General features: G+C 42.9%; 2 protein-coding genes and 1 long non-coding RNA gene across 11 annotated transcripts in view; 1 reads left to right on the top strand and 2 right to left on the bottom strand.

Annotated features, from left to right (window-relative positions):
* wnk3 (WNK lysine deficient protein kinase 3) overlaps nt 1–7,244 on the bottom strand; it is a 47,941-nt gene extending 40,697 nt beyond the window's left edge. For 4 of the 8 annotated variants that reach the window (XM_076984148.1, XM_076984150.1, XM_076984149.1 and 1 more), the window contains exon 1: nt 6,956–7,238. The gene's annotated coding sequence lies outside the window, so the exon portion shown is untranslated. Of the gene's footprint in view, nt 1–6,955 lie in introns of all 8 variants that reach the window. The other 4 variants (XM_076984153.1, XM_076984154.1, XR_013122776.1 and 1 more) reach the window with 3 other exon arrangements.
* Nucleotides 7,245–7,803: 559 nt separating this feature from the next.
* On the bottom strand, nt 7,804–16,502 carry fam3a (FAM3 metabolism regulating signaling molecule A). 2 transcript variants are annotated; one of them, XM_076983700.1, is made up of 10 exons: nt 16,362–16,502; nt 14,191–14,221; nt 13,159–13,266; nt 10,150–10,173; nt 9,914–10,037; nt 9,598–9,656; nt 9,399–9,449; nt 9,105–9,189; nt 8,820–8,946; nt 7,804–8,653 (listed from the first exon to the last, which is right to left on the bottom strand). In XM_076983700.1, the coding sequence occupies exons 2-10, from the start codon at nt 14,201–14,203 to the stop codon at nt 8,555–8,557; spliced, it is 690 nt and encodes a 229-aa protein (XP_076839815.1). In that variant the 5' UTR covers nt 14,204–14,221; nt 16,362–16,502; the 3' UTR covers nt 7,804–8,554. The 2 variants fall into 2 exon arrangements, with proteins under 2 accessions (XP_076839815.1, XP_076839814.1); XM_076983699.1 differs by lacking the exon at nt 16,362–16,502 and adding an exon at nt 14,820–15,189.
* Nucleotides 15,808–17,129, top strand: LOC143484781 (uncharacterized). The gene is made up of 3 exons (XR_013122717.1): nt 15,808–15,963; nt 16,417–16,910; nt 17,032–17,129. It is a non-coding gene; the product is annotated as an uncharacterized LOC143484781 (long non-coding RNA).
* Nucleotides 17,130–17,212: the final 83 nt, after the last annotated feature.

The raw sequence follows: 17,212 nt of genomic DNA, 5'->3' as shown, positions 1-17,212 counted from the left end.
CCTTTCCCATCTGCTCCTGCGGGACACTGTCTGCTGCCTTTCCCCTCTGCTCCTGCGGGACACTGCCTGCTGCCTTTCCCCTCTGCTCCTGCGGGACACTGCCTGCTGCCTTTCCCCTCTGCTCCTGCGGGACACTGCCTGCTGCCTTTCCCCTCTGCTCCTGCGGGACACCGGCTGCTGCCTTTCCCCTCTGCTCCTGCGGGACACCGGCTGCTGCCTTTCCCCTCTGCTCCTGCGGGACACCGGCTGCTGCCTTTCCCCTCTGCTCCTGCGGGACACCGCCTGCTGCCTTTCCCCTCTGCTCCTGCGGGACACCGCCTGCTGCCTTTCCCCTCTGCTCCTGCGGGACACCGCCTGCTGCCTTCCCCCTCTGCTCCTGCGGGACACCGTCTGCTGCCTTTCCCCTCTGCTCCTGCGGGACACCGTCTGCTGCCTTTCCCCTCTGCTCCTGCGGGACACCGTCTGCTGCCTTTCCCCTCTGCTCCTGCGGGACACCGCCTGCTGCCTTTCCCCTCTGCTCCTGCGGGACACCGCCTGCTGCCTTCCCCCTCTGCTCCTGCGGGACACCGCCTGCTGCCTTCCCCCTCTGCTCCTGCGGGACACCGCCTGCTGCCTTTCCCCTCTGCTCCTGCAGGACACCGCCTGCTGCCTTTCCCCTCTGCTCCTGCAGGACACCGCCTGCTGCCTTTCCCCTCTGCTCCTGCAGGACACCGCCTGCTGCCTTTCCCCTCTGCTCCTGCAGGACACCGCCTGCTGCCTTTCCCCTCTGCTCCTGCAGGACACTGCCTGCTGCCTTCCCCTCTGCTCCTGCAGGACACTGCCTGCTGCCTTCCCCTCTGCTGCCAGGTGATGCCTCCCTGCCTGATGACTCAACAGGAGTGCTCAAGCGCTGGAAGAAGCTCCACATGGATAAATACGGCAGTGATGGCACGTACTCTAACTAGTGGGGGGGGATTCGCCAAGATGTTTGGTTCAGCTAATTCCAGACTGAAGGGGAAGCAGAAGAGAGGACAGTACACAGTAATGGAGACCTTGGTAAGGGCGCTTTGAGACAACCTAACTAGCCCAATCCCCTAATTCAGCCATTCAGACGCTCGTGAGAAGCCCCACATCAGATCAGAAGCCCCACATCTTTTAGTGTTTCACAGAATTGTGGTTTGTGTTTGGAAGGCAGCAGGAGTCAATACAAAGGCAGCAAATGCCAGGATTCCCTTACTGCATGATCCATTAAATATAGATAATGCTGTCGGAGCCCTTGCGATTCAAATAATTGAATAATTCATGAACAGCGGGGTTGCGAAAGTGAAGTGGAAGGAAAGGCATAGACCAGCGACGGCAGAAAGCGTCCATTATATAAACACATGAACGGTGGTCAGCAATATTCTAACGTTACTGAGTCACCAGGAGCCCCGTGACTCCCAGAACGAAGCCAACGAATCATCCAGCACCACCAAACGTCTCCCCGTCGTGTCTGCCCATCCCTAACAAACTCTTTCTGTCTGCCGCTTCCTGACTCTCGCTCAACCCCTATGTCTGCATTCCTGTCTCCGTGTTTCTCTGTCGTCCCTCTGGTGACATCGTTATCTGCCCCCACTGCTGTCGCCGTCCCCATCTGTCTGAAGCATTTGTGTCTCCGTCCTCCCCACTGATAGGACACGTCGGTCTGCAGCAGCAGAACATTCAACAAGTACAGCAGGAGATCTAAGGCAGGTAAAGCAGCTTCTGGTGGTGAAGTAGAGTGTACGTTTAATTCCATTAAGCCGAAGATGATCCTCATAACACGTAACCTCCTGACATCGTTCCTGATGAGGGCGTCTGACATGAAAGTAATAATGGTCATGAAGATCCTGAAATGTACCCTTGTGATGCGTTAGGTCTACAGGATACAGACAAAATATCATACTGTGATTATGTTGCTACATTTTGGCATTGTAATATGCCTTGAGATATTAAAAACAGTCATGGAAAGCCTAAATGACATTATTATACACCAGTCTACCTTACAGTAGTAAAATATTTACTTTTGGTTGTATTATATAAACATCTCAATTCATCAAAACTTTGAGAAGCAACAATTCACCTTACAGTGAATACATCTTACAGTACACAATAAAAATGTTCAGTGAGAGCTACTTTACATATTGCAAAGGCAAATACTGAGGGCTGCATCACAAGACAATATTTTTTGCAGCCATGGGAATGTATCATATCGGAAGATCTCCAAGGGAGGCACCTCACAGCTTTTTAGCAGATGTGTCAGCTGACTAACTGCTAATCTACACTGTGTGCCCAAATTTCTTTTATTAAACCAACACCAAGCAGAAATATTAATTTTACTGCTGTTTCTTCTGAATGAGGCCACAGCAGGACTCTAAGAACATTGCTACGAAAGCACCATCTTCCCTCATGTGCACCTTCACATAAACAGATTTTCGAAAAGGACATTGTACAACTGAGGTTCTACCAATAACAACTATTCAGCCCATACTGAAGGCAGAGAAATCACCACCAAGCCTTAAACAGCTGAACATGCACAGAGAGGCAAGAAAATTCAAAATTCAAGAATGTACAGTACAGTGATAAAATACTACACTACTGTACTCAAAGCAGCTGTACTGAGCAGGTTTAATGCTGTATTAAGCTGATCACTCGATCAGGCCAATAAGTCAAACAATGACAATAATAGCCACTCTCATGCATCACTGCTTTAAGATAAACAAGCTCTATTTACAATATCCAGGATGACTACTTGGTTTAATGTTACGGAACGTCATCTTGAACAACATACAAATTAGGGATTCACAACAGCTACTGCACAACTGAATATTTTTGTGGCTTTTCTAATTAACCCATCAGACTTCCTAATAAATCTCGAGGCTGCGAGAGACGTGTGAAAGCTGTTGCACGTAAAAGGCAAAGGAGGGGATGTGTGAGTTTGGTATTAAATAGAAACTTATTTGCTTGAGGCAAAAGGCCAGGGAGTTCCCATGAAAGACACAGCACTCCCATTTATCACGGCACTATTCTGACCCGTCTCTCGTTTCAGTGCTAGTGCACTGTGGGTGGAGCTTCTGTGCTAGTACACTGTGGATGGAGATTCAGTGTTAGTGCACTGTGGGTGGAGCTTCAGTGCTAGCGCACCGTGGGTGGAGCTTCAGTGCACTAGCACTGTGGATGGAGATTCAGTGCTAGTGCACTGTGGGTGGAGATTCAGTGCTAGCCTGGACTGCAGTTGTGAAAGAAGTGGTCTGGTGCCACGCTTCCCAGAGGTAGCAGCAGCTCACTATACCCTCCCTAGTGAATAGATGTTATGACAGTTCACTATACCCTCCCTGGTGAATAGATGTCATGACAGACGTTTGCTTGTTGGTGGGTGGGAACTGGAAAAATGACTAAATTGGAAGAAAATGGGATGAAGACTGGAAGAAAAGAATGATCATAGAATAGTAAATGTGTTCATGAATGGGGTTCTCTCTCTTTCTGTTCCCTGCTATTTTGAGGGTTAGAGGTTGTTCCCATACAGCACCTGATCAACACATTGCGTACCCTAAGGGTGTGGGGTAAAGACAACTTCTTCACTCTTCATCCTTTAACCCTCATGGATTTTGAGGGGCAAATATGGCCTCAGTTAGCAGCCCCAGTTCTGGAGCAACTCCTGACCTCCTGGTGTGTTGAAACGCCGCCAGAGGAATACGCCTAAGAATAACTCTTTTCTTCACAGTTTAGAACATCCTCCAAGTCCCTTCCAAACACACCTGTTAGTGGAACAAGCATGACGTATGACCAGTCAGTGATCACTCTGGCACCCACAGCCCTGCCCAACCTGCTGGCCTCCACACTGCACAATGGGGAGATGGGTGTGGTTGTGGTGGGACTAGAATGTGTGCCATACTTCTATTATCTCACTCTTTGCGTTTCAGGATAAGTTAACACTTTCCCTAACCCATATTTAACAGAGACGAGGCTCTCTCAGGTAACTCTGTGGCATCACGTCATCATAAAGGTATAAAGATCTCTTCGGCTTCACATGGTACAGAAGTGGTTCATTCATTAGAAAAAGGAGGTGGGTGATGTAGCAAACATAATGGATTGCAATACTTGGACACTTATATGACTCTATAACGTGATATTTAGTTGTTCTGAAGTTTGTCAACAAGTTAAAACAGATGTAATCGCTCAGCAAAAAAGTAGTGCCATAAACCCTCTGGGGTCTACTCAATATGGATGTTTATAAATATTTTAAAAGCTTATACAAAATTTGTGCATTTTTTTTAAACATATACAAAATAAACCATTTCAGGAATAGGATGAAAAATGTAACATCTAAGAAGAAATCACCGCATTGTCCAGGCCCACCCTCTCCACACACACACACACACACACACACACACACTGTCGACAGCTCCCAAAGAGTTCTGAAAGTCCAAACACAGCAAACGGTGCACATGAACAAACCCCCTCAGTCTCTGACTCCACCCCCCAACACACGAATACACACATTAATCCCTCGAGACTGAGCAGAGGCTCAACTGGTTTACTGAGGCAGACAAAGAGGACGAGGCGCTGTGTGTGTGTGTGTGTGTGTGTGTGGTGGAGAGGGCAGACTGGACGGTTGGGGGTAGGGCATTTGACGGCAGGTTAGGGGGAGTTAAGACGCGATGCGGCTAGATGAAAAAGCGCGTATGAAACGGGGGAAAGGAAGAGACAGTCGATGGACATCAAAGGTCTCAGGCAGATCTGACAGGAGCACAACTAGCTGAAAGGGTGACGCGAACGGGTGTGTGTGAAAAGTGTGTGTGGAAGACAACAAGAGAGTGAAATCAAGAGGGGGAGAGGGAGCACTCGCAAAAAGAGAATGGGGAATTTTGTCCTGATAAAATATGCAGCAGTGTATGAATAAAAACACATGCTGCCTGAATTCTAAAACTATAGTTTGGACATTAGAGAAGACCGCTAGGGCAAGAGCATGGAAGAGAGGGATGAAAGATGAAACAAAAAAAGAGAGGAAAAACCTTCCGTATTAGAACTGGGATTATTTTAAAATATTTGGTCTGTCTTATCAGGTGTCTGTCTAGTCCTACCATTACAAAGGTGGGAATTCACATGTCCCCATAAATGATGGAAAGAACTTCAATAAGCCGACAATATGATGTACACAATAAAACATTTTGAATGATTACATAAGCATTTACTAATAAGTTGCTCACTTTTCAATTTCACTCAATTGTTCAACTCAACTTGTGCTTTACATAACTAGGTAAAAAAATCACCTTTTTTAAACACGCAAGTCTTTCTATTCTATCTAAATACATGGTTCCAATGGCATGACATGTATTCATGTCTTTATCTAGTTAAGAATTTTTTCTCGGTTCACAAAAATTCACAGCCAAATGACTCAAGCTCAAAGCCAAATGGTCTAGTTTATCACAGCTCACTTACTTTTTGCTATTAAATGGTGACAATCTATAGTCAAGTACAGTTAAGTACCGGTATTTTCAAATAACATGTTTTGGGCAAAACATGAACGAGTTATTTTTCAATATCAAGAACATTCCTTTATCTTTTAGAACCCAATTTACCCAAAGTACGTTCACGTTTGATCAGCTGTAGCCACTTAAAGGATCTGTGGAGACCACAGTCACATTCCCAGCACAGTGACCCGTTGATGCCATGACTGCAGACTGACGCCTACAATTAAACCGTCTTATATATACAACTATATATCGCACTCCCTATGCAAACACATTTAGACCCAGACAGACACTGCTGGGCACCAGGTCAGGCACACGAGAGTCAGAGAAGGTAACAGACAGCAAGCTGCTCTCAAATGCATGAAAGACATTTGAAGCTGCGGTTTCCATTTAGCAGGCTCTGCTCTATAATCCAGGTGAGACTGTTGTGACAAACAATGAATCTGGATTACAGATCTCAAATTCCAAGATTAGTGATGGTTTACTATTGTGGCAAGAGATTAATCCCAAACGAGCTTGTGTTTTTCCTCTCATTCCATATGGAGCCACTTACTTCTGAAATTTGGCATTTTTGTAACAGTTATTTATTTTTGCAACGGAGTGTACACACAGCATCTAGTTAGACATTGCGTACAATAAAACGTTCCTATGACATGGCCATTTTCACAGGTGCAACAGTGGGCCTAAGTAGCCAGGTAATTTATTTTATTGGACTCACAATGCACATGAAACTGTTTGGTCCAAGTTATGTACAAATAAACCGATTAAGGCGGACTGAAAAGATCATTCTCTTTTTTGTTTACGTTTTTTTTGTGCAACCTGACGTTGAACGGTAAATAAAGGCTCGCGCTCATGAAGTCACTCGGTTCACGTCATAATGAAAGATTGGTGCTCCATAACAACTAAAACTGAGATTATACTCGACTGGACCCTGGATTAAACGGCGACTATCATCTAGTTAGCGAGCTAGTTACTCCCAAACGAGGTCTGGCCATTACCCAGGCGATGTTTGATGGCTGGCTGGCCAGTCTGAGGGGAAAAACCAAATTATCAGACGTGTTGTTCTGCAATTTACGAAGGTAATCAGTTAAAATACAAGTTATAACCAGACAGGTAGATTCTAATCTCACGACTGAAATGGTGAAGAAAAAAAAACAAAAACACAATCCAATAGGGGAGTGAGCGACAAAGCCTGATCACGCTGCCCTGCTGAAATAAACCCATTTCTGGGTGTAATACCACCTTGTTGTCAGTGTGATCGAGTGAGCCCATTCACGTCGGTTCCGAGTGCTCAGTGGTAATACCCGGTGGTATTACTCCGTGTTTTTATCACACTCGCCGGCGCATCTTTGTGTCCTCCGTTTTGTGTTTATATTTAGCCGGTCAGGTCTGGAGCGAAATGCTCACAATTTATTCCTCAATATTTGATGAGCCTATCAATCCGGCGATATTCCATTAAATATTCAAAATGAAGGATTAAATACCTCGTCTGGGCACAGCGTGTCGGTTTTTACCGATAAACGTTAGTTCCCTTGTTTAAGCGACGTCGTTAGATCCTCAACATCCCCATTCGTGACTCCAATACGCTCGATCAACGTTCAAAACGCGAACTAACCGCCTTTTCCCGTTTCGGATCGTGCACTTTTGCGGCACATGTTATAAAAACACTATTTATTTTCAGTTTCGTACAGCGTTATGTCACGGAGCGACGCCCGTCGGTGTGCGGCGGCGGGGCTGTAATACCGGGTGTCTCCGCGCGCGCGAGCGTCGCTCCCGCCCTAAACGCGCCACGCGAGCGTCGCGTGCTCTCGCTGGCCGGAGTAACTCTTAACAAAATGCAAGCAAACTTGTCACATTTCGGTGAATTATCGTTAAACAAACGCGGGTCACATAGTTCGTGTTATAGTTATTAGTTTAAGTACATTTTCTTAACTGTTTTCCGGAAATTTTGGCGTCAGTTTTAAATCGTTATGATCACTGCAGGAGTTCGTATTTACACTTTTTGCAGCTCTGTATCGACAGTGCTGTCCACATGAATGAAACGTGGAAAGTTTCAACCAAGTGACAAAATTGACCTATGTAAAATGAAACTCTTAATCGAGTTTAAAGTCCACGCATGTCGCATTTTAACAAATTAATCTAAGTAATCTACAGCTGACCATTTTTTTATTACACATACCCAAGTGCCTCAATGTCGCCCCCTGCTGGCTATCGTCTGATCCAGCCGCTGTCCATGGTGCTTGTAACAATTATTAAAATACTTTTTCCTACTGGTTTCAAAAGTTCAAGTCACGTTTGTTTTTAGCATTCATTAAACTCGAGGCGTTTGTAATACATGTAACACTTTATTATAACAATTCTACTTTAAGCACACCATTTACTCACCTTCCCTGGTTTACTATAAAATAAAAAAAAATAATTAGGCCAAACGACATTCTCATCAGTATTTTTACATGAACATTTAAGCTTTTCTGTTATAATTCACTATATATCTAACACACACTGTTATTAGTATATTAAAAGTACATTCTTTGAGCGTCATTCAGTACAAGCTTTCCTGAAAAGACAAGCAAACTGTACTTTATTGCATAACACCAGCACTCTCAGACAAATTAAAAATGTCTTAATGTTGGGGTCACAGATTAAAAGAGGTGCACATGCACCTCTGAAAGAAAAAAAAAGGAAACAAAGTATTCAAAAATGTGCACATTGCTTCAAAACATACTTGGCTAACGTATGTAATATTGAACTCTCCATGAAAACATTAAAAACACACACTAATGACACCTGAGAAGCAGCTTATTTCCCACTTTAGAGGCCACCATCTTTCTTCCTTTTCATTTTCTCCTGCTCTTTCAGTTTATTCTCTCGACACTGTCTAAAGGTTGAACTAAATGTGTAGCATTTGTGTTACGAGTTTAATAGGTTTACGCTCACAAAAATATTCTGTATTCTAAATCAGAAATCCTTCATTCACTTTGAGATGATTTAGGCAGTTGTGTGATTCAAGACAGCATGTCTGTACTAGGACCAGTTTTATAAGAGGAGTGATTTTCTTAGCAAGGTCAAAAGTCCCACGGAGATCAACTCTCTAGTGGTGCACGTAAAGGGACACAGCCGTCCATCTCCAGAGACTCGGGCCAACCCTCATACTTATTACTGCTTTTGCTGTTCTTCATTCGCTGAGAGGGAAAAAGACAGAATGGTTTTACACAATACACAAAATTACTCTACAGCACAGCCATTCATCATCCATAACTTAAATAATTGAACACCTAAATGGACAGTCTCAACTTCTTTAACATGTTAATAAAAGGGTCAGTGTTTGCTCGGATCTGCATGCCCTACCTGTTCAAATGGGCTTTTGTTTTCTATGCCTTTGGCTCCAACAAACACCCAGCTGTCTCTGAATCCCAGGTCTTTAATGGCCGTACTGCCCAGCTCATCAAACAGATGCCGCGCCTCGTCGTTCAGCCTGTGTGTGCGAGTGTTCATGGAGAGATCAGCTTGAGGACATAGTGAAGAGAGAGAGGGGGATCGGCCTGGAGAACCGGGGTAGAAACGCACATCGAAAGGCATTGGGCTTTAGTTCAAACAGAGGGGAGGTGTGATGTGGAACATGTGGGCTCTTACTTAGTGGCTGGGTCATCAAAGGACGCCACAAACACCAGGGTTCCCTCATGGAGAGGTCTGAGAAACTTCAGCAGATCAGACACATCTGTGGACAGGGATGAGAAGGCAGAGACCAAACTCTTAATACAGCGAATGTATTACAACAACAAAAAAACATGTACGGTTGTTAAAGAAACATTGACTAAGGTGTTTAAGCATAAACCATTTGTGTATAATGCATTAAGACTATGAAAGAGATACATTGATTCAGGGATGTTGAAATGTTTAACTGGTGTATTATTAAAATAGACTAACCTCCTGCCCACATGTCAAATGATTTTGTTTCCAAGAGCTCTCCAGTGACACCTGAATAAGGCAATATATGTTAACATCACACAAAGGCCATTGTACAGTTACATAAATCAAATATTTTTTAAATATTTAAATAAAATGTACAAATTAATATTCAACCACGATATTCATGCACAAGCTACATCAGGAGAGTAACAGTTACCATTTACTAAGGCAATGTTAAGGCCCCGGCCAACGTTGTCCTTAATACTGCTGATGAGACTGCAATCACAATATACACAGATGAGGAAGCTTGAAAGCTTGTACTTCTTAAAACAGGGATCATGAAGCTTGTTAAATGAACACAAGGACAACACGCTGAAGGAATCACGGCCAGCACACAGGGATGGCGGCAGAGACACAGAAGAGCAGACTCACATCGCACTCCCAATGAGATGCCATTGATGGGAGTAAGAAAGATGATGGAGTGAAAAGATGGACAAGACAAGGCAGACACACACAGGCGTTCGATGGCTTACATTTTATCCTCCAGGCAGATTTTGGGGCCGATGACGTTGGCGGCTCCAGAGACCAAGCGGAAGGCGAGGTGTTTGGGAGGGCACGGCGCCGACAGCCCACACTTGTACCTGCGTGGTCTCGGTTCTGAGGGAAAGTACGGCAGAGTGCAACGGTCACATCCACCAGCTCAAAAGACACAAAGGAACACAAACAAAAACATCCCACACATGCAAGGTGCTAAAGTTCTACATCTCACCTGGAGTGGTCTCCTCCTCTCCACCTGAGGATGGAGGAATAGCACAAATGATCAGTGCACAATTTAACATCAAACGTAGATCTTTCAAAATCTTAGCTGAAGAACCATTAAGCACAACCATTAAGCTACTGAAATGTGAAAGGTTTGGCAAAGAATTAGAAATACATAATGGTAACGCGTTTGTGAAGACCTGTGTCCAGTGTAATGATGGCATACGTTGTGTAAGACAGAAATTCGAGGTAGAATATGGTTTTTTTCATTAACTAAGGCAATCATGAAAACAAGCATTGAAAAAAATCTCATTAACTGAAATAAAAATGAAATTGTAAAAAGAAAACTAAATTACATCTGTAATGTTTTTATTTTCCATGCATTTTGTATGATAAAGCCTAGAAACAGACTAGAAGAACTGAATAAATCCTGACCAACCCTAACGTGTGTTTCACGTATCAAAACCATTATGATCAACTCTTGAAACTGTGGTGCATGATTGCATGGGGCATTTAGTCAAAGTGCTGCTGCTGTTTGTTCTTTTAGCCAATGACAGAAATGAAAACAACCAGAATTTGTGTACAGCTTATTTAATAAATGTAAAACGCTGCTTTTTTATTTTAGAAATGCTGCTGCCATGGTTCGCCATGGGTGTGCAGTAGCCACTGAAGCTCTCCAATAACAAAGCAATGCATTGTGGTCCTTTGCCTTTGCAACCTGCTGCTGCCCCTTTATGTGTGAAAGCGGCCCTCTGATTTGATTAGCAGTAAACCCAAATTCCAAGGTCTTTGCCAGCTGTTAACAAGTGTAAAATAAAGGGTTTATGAATTCATATTTATAAATAAACAATAAAAAAATGTGTGGTTATGTACAACCCCCAAAAGAGTAATAATAATTTAATATTTTCTGCTGTAAGTGACAACGCAATCAAGACAGCCAGCTTGAACTAATATCTCTGATCTTGCACTCAATCACATTTTACTACATAGAACTGAAAATGTTGTTGGGATTAGGAGAGTAGCCCTTTTCTGATTTAAATCTTATTTAGCCAATCACTACCAATTTGTCTACATATATGGACAAATATATGGAGATCATCATACTGCTCATCATCATATACGCCACCCCCAGGTGACATCGTGCTACTTTCCTCTGTGAAGCTTCTGTTAGGGCCACAGGCAGCCAAGAGTGTGTGCTGCAACCACATAATAAACCCCGATGGACTGATAACACCTTCTTTAACAGTTAGAAATCTTGCAATTATGAATTTCAGTCTCTCATTTAAAGCTCATATAAATAATATTTGGAGGGAAACCTTCCTCCACCTCAGTGCTAAACAAATAAGTCTGACTTTGACATGACGCTGGCAGCATGGTGGTTGTAGAGCGTCTGAGGTTGTGTGCATACTGCACACCTGCTTACTGAAAGAACTGCTGCTTTATCTGAGGAGCACTGAACTGAATGCAGTGTGATGTGTTTAAGTTTGCCACGTTTGTTGCATACTGGATACTATGGGTACCCATATCCAGTATGCAGTATACACCGAGTGCAGTATGCAGTAAACTGTACCTATTCTGAACAGAGCCCATGTCCAGAGACTAGCTGAAACCCTTGCCTTACAGTACCCAGTCCTCTGCCCAGTGTTGATTAGCTAGCCAGCATGCTACTGTTTTCCATGAAAGATGGTGTATATTTGCATCTTTTAATCACATAAGCTGTTTCAAAACAGAGGCTAATAAAATAAATAAATGAATAAAGATTACTACATTGAAATAGTATATGATGTTATGGTCCACATGTTAGTTAATGGCAATGAAAGCATGGTAATGAATTAGGTATGGAATTAAAAGGTGATGAATTATCTGGAATACACATTTACAAAATGGCAGAAAACATGTGAATTAAGTTTGCATCTACTATGCAAAACCCTTTTTCCAGCACTCATTTTTGCATTTTTGGTTAGTGATTTCCTGAGTTTTCCACCTATTCCTAGAGTAAAAAGATTTTTTACGATATCTGGGTCTTGTTTTTTTTTTTTTCAAAGATATATTTTATTTTCAAAATTCGCAAAAACTTGGTGGATGGAAAATGCCTTACTGTTTAACTGGGTTTTTTGGCCAGTAGGAGTATCATTGACACCCCCACTCTAATGAATACACCACCTTTTGACATGGCCACCTTTTCTCACACCCACACCTCTTGTCTTCAGGGCTCTATACTTGCTTTTACTGGCAGCAAATTACAGCATTTGCTGTCACACAAAAAGGGGTTATGACTGTTCTGAAGAGGGACGGTGACTGCTCAGGCCTGTAATGGTGGTATTTTCATCCTTGCAGTTCTCAGTAACACTTCATAGCATTCCCTTGTTTGACACGTTAACGGAGGAAAAAAAATCAAAATCAAAATTGCTTGCTAAACCAGCAAACCACTGGCTTGAATGTGTGGACATGGCTTCTTGATGGAGAAGGAGTCTCCTCAACAAATAATAAATAATTTATTTAATTTTCCACACATCCATACAACATTTCTTAACACGATTTGTTTTAAAACTTTGTTAATTTTTGTAAGTTCATACTTAGTGCTAAGTGGAAGATGCTACCACCTGCAGCAACTCTAAAAATAAACCCATTAGAACTAAAACTAAACTGAAATAAAAACTAATACATTTAAAAACATTAATACACATTAATACGCTGTGTATGTAAATACATTAAATACACGGCGGAGTTTGATCCGCTGTGGCGACCCCTAAACAGGAATTGCCGAAGGTAGAAGAAGAAGAAGACGACGACATTTAAAAACAACAATAACACTGTTAGTAAGACCAAGTGCATGTGTTAAATTTCCAAGGAGCATGTGTAATGTCATACTGATTAAATATGCAAGTTGCTCTGGATAAGAACACCTATTGTAATCCAACACTGTGATACTCCATGTAGCTATTCAGAAGACCTGATGTGAGCCAATGAGACAACACTGACAAGTATTTCTCTTGACCTGTAATGACAAAACACTCACCAGCAAAGAACATCTTCACTACAGAGGTGCCATCTCCTCCTAGTATGGAACTCGCCAGAAGCCATGTCAAGCCCACAAGAAACACCACAACAACAGCTCGCAGTGGCCCTGAGTGAATATGGAACATGCAAATAAGCAATGTGATGTGAATTAAGGGGGGGGGGGGGGGGTAGAGAGAGAGAGAAAGAGAAGCTCACACAGGAAAGTTTAATAGGTATGAATCAGTCAGATGAGCCATGTCCACTTTGCCCAGAAATCAAAAGGCCTACACCTTAATTAATTTTCAGATCCATAATTATCCTATAGCCACAAGCCTCTGCATGAGCAATTAATATTTTTCACCTCGTCAAATCAGTTTCTGAATAGGGATATAAAATGTTAGCAATACAGTGAGCCGAGACAGACACCCCATTGCTGCAGTTACATGCGGTCAAACTAAGTGCTAAACTCAACAGAAGCATCGTGTACTATGGCTAGTGGTGCTTGCACACCCATAGTTCACATTTACATGTCACATGACATGTAAACAGAGTAGGGAATTACAAGGATTACAGAAAAAATAAAAGTACTCTGAAACCTGATATCTCAAGATAAAGTCTGAGAATGACCCTGTGGCGTCCTTCATACTTCCTGTGAGGCAAAATGTTTTTTTTTCCTGGCAAATAGATTAAGATGAGGCAAATGTACTAAATGTGATGATTTATTTGTGCATTTTTAAGATACTGTGCGTTCACAACCCCCAATTATATCAGTACTTTAGTTTTGTGTTAACCACTTCCTTCAGTTTAGCCAACAATAGCCATTTGCACCAAAAATGTAAAGTATGCATACAAAAGTGGTTAGTCCACAAAGACCAAAACACATGGCCTAAACACACCCATAAATCAAAGGACGTGATTTGTAGTTTTCTTTATAATTATAGACATTTTAATATAGTGGTCTTAACCGGTGATTCAAACAGGTGAAGTATACAGCAGAAACAACTTGTGGGTCACAGTGTCCAGACTCAATGTGAGGATGAAGTGTACTAACCTGCCAGCCTCATGGCACCCGACGGCACAAACTGGGAAGAAAAGGTGAAAATGAGTCTTGTGGTCTGAACAAGAAATACTGCAGTGACACAGTTACATGTGTTATGTATTCAAGTGGGTACTGGTGTGAAAAGCATATCGTTCTCACGTTTTAATTACATCTCATACGTTGTCTAATTAGCAACTTTAAATTTGAATATGTACATTAGATTACACAGTGGTAGATTTACTACCATGGAGACTGAACCCCAACAGCCCGTCACTAAGGGCACAAACCCGAAACCAGATCCTGTGATGATAGATGAAAATGACACACACTTCAAATAAATACAGCAGCTGAAGATCACACACACCAGCTGAAGATCACACACACCAGCTGAAGATCACACACACCAGCTGAAGATCACACACACCAGTTGAAGATCACACACACCAGTTGAAGATCACACACACCAGTTGAAGATCACACACACTCCATATCGCCACTACTTCACCATGTTCAGGGTTTCTGGCTAATGCTACGTTAGCTGGTTACATCTGAATCACTGTTGCGTTGTTGGCTAGCTAGTTAGCACAGTTTTAACGACATTATCAAGCGGACATTGAGGTATCACAACATATCTTCATTACCGTTATAACGTTATTCTGAACGCCTTCCCGAATGGCGGTTGCGAAGTTTCCGAGACGTTTTCAAGACTTTTTAAAGCCGAATAAAATAAAGCGGCGAGAAGCTGAAGTGCAGACGGTTAAGACATCTTGTGTGGGGCGCTCCGTTCATGACAAAAAACAAACCCCAGAAAGGAAAACCTCTCGACCCACAGGTCAGCGACTCATATATATGTCTAAGGTTGGCTGTGTGGAAAATGCTAATGTGACATTAAGCCCCCGGTGTGTGGAGGGACGTGGTTATTGCGGGTATCTTCCGGTGTTGAGCGGAGCGGTGCAGCGCTGCCGGTGACGCGCAGCCCCGCGAGCGCGCACGCTCGTACCCGAGGATCTGGGGAACGCGCTTCTTCTAAAAGACACCGAGTACACATTAACTTAACAGTGCACACAGCAGTTCATCCGTGACTTTGTCACATGAAGTATATATAGTGTACTAGGCGGTCTAAATGATTTAAAATAAATCATCTAAATCATTATAATAAATAAATTGGTTCTGAATAATATTGATTAGATCATTTTTATTGCAATAATCACATCTAGTAAAGATTATATACTGTTATTGTTAGAAAATATTACTATTACGTGGATAACGTTTATGGATGATTATTTGTATTATTGTATTGTATTGTATTATTATGTAGTATATGCAACCTGCCCATGCTCTGGCCATTGGTTATGTGCACCGAGACATTACTGCAATAGACCTTGACACAAGAACATTGTGTTATTTAATTTATTTAATTTTCAATTAAGTTTAACATTGTGTATTCTGAACCAAATATTTTGCCCATCAACATAGCACAATCAATGATTAGTGATAACGGACTTTAGATAGGTGTTTATGAATTTTAAGTTTAACTTTTTGTGGATTTGAAAGAAGCACGTTGAGGATGAACACTCAATGAACACTTTGGATGAACACTTTTTTTTACACTTTGTAAAAGTGCCGATATTATTTTGCAACCAGCATCCGGGAATCCGTTTCAACAAGTTGTCAGTCTCAGATCGCGACTCACGACTCGTCAAGATGGCCACGTTGAGAGCCGCCGTGTCCGTCTCCAGCGCTCTGAGACCGGCCAGCAGCGCGCGGGTGGCGCGCGCGACGCAGGCAAGACTTTACATCTGAGACTTTACATCTGAGACTTTACATTTGTCAAGGCGTTACGACTCCTTCTAGGAGATTGGCTAGGGATTCGTGGCATCACAGCTTGTCAAAAAAGGTCTGAGTAGGTCGTAGAAGGGCTAGCTAAGCTAGTTAGATAGCTAGGTTGATTTAGATAAGGAACAAACGCGTACATAATCATGTTTCTCGTGGAATAATGTTCAGCCTGTGGCCCTGTAGGGAGCCACAGTCCAAGATTTCCTGCCGAAATGATACTTAACACGTGCAACCAAAGCGTAACATTAGCCCGACAAGCCCTCCGTTACTTCCTGAAACAGTCACAACTACTGTTTATATAATGGTGCGTCTCCATGAGGGAGTTTACCGAATGAGAAACGACTTACCTGAACCCGGTAACGCGGGCTGTGGTTCACAAATGTTGAACTGTTATCTCCTCAGGTTGTTGGAGTGGCAGCCGCCAAACGAAGAGAGAAATCTACAAGCACAGTGGGTTGTGATTTTTGTGGACCGAGTTCCTTGTAAAGTTGTAGTGTAGTGGTAAAGTAAAATGTACCTCCCCCTTCTCTTATCTCTGTGCGAAACATAATCACTGCTACTAAAGCACACAAACATTTTCGCTCTTTCTTGACCACTGTACGCTTTAAGTGAGATCAGTTCACGAGTCAGTTCACTTAACATCCAAAACTATACTGCACATTATAAAAGTGTCGTATTGTTTTGGTTTTTGGTCTTGGGGCCAAGCTAATAAATGAATTTGTGTCTGCTACGTGTGCTTGATGATAACCATTCCAGAGTGTGTGTTGTTGTTCGACCAAGGGCAGCCTACTCCTAACAACAGGCTTTGAGCATACTGTGTACTGTGCAGAGTACTTCTCATTCTCCTTTACTGTTCCCTTGCTCCCCCTGACATTACTCCAAAGGCACAGATCATAGTAAGTGTAATTTAAAACCAACCCTACATTGAAACATATCAATACATTCAGTGTCATTCCAGAGCATGGTCAATGCTCGGCTGAGCGCCCGGGTCTGAAAGTTCGGTGCTTATGTCCTCAGCCTCCCCCTGCGCGCTACGGCGGTAGACACACCGTCACACTGATTCCGGGGGACGGGATCGGCCCGGAGCTGCTCGGCCATGTGCGCGAGCTCTTCAGGTGAGTGTCAGGACTGGGCGGTTGCTAAGCTACGATCAGCTATTAGGAGGACAGAAGCATACATTCTCTGATGTTTAGAGGCT

The sequence above is a fragment of the Brachyhypopomus gauderio genome, chromosome 21, assembly GCF_052324685.1.
Source record: "Brachyhypopomus gauderio isolate BG-103 chromosome 21, BGAUD_0.2, whole genome shotgun sequence".
NCBI classification, from domain to species: Eukaryota; Metazoa; Chordata; class Actinopteri; order Gymnotiformes; family Hypopomidae; genus Brachyhypopomus; species Brachyhypopomus gauderio.
Note: the sequence above shows the minus strand (reverse complement) of the source record. Positions and strands in the feature narration are given on the sequence as shown.

Coding starts and splice junctions, on each gene's coding strand:
- fam3a (XM_076983700.1), bottom strand. Junction 9,657..9,913: donor ATCTGCCTGGAGGATAAAAT/GTAAGCCATCGA, acceptor TTGTGATTGCAG/TCTCATCAGCAGTATTAAGG. Junction 8,654..8,819: donor ACAAAAGCCCATTTGAACAG/GTAGGGCATGCA, acceptor TTTCCCTCTCAG/CGAATGAAGAACAGCAAAAG.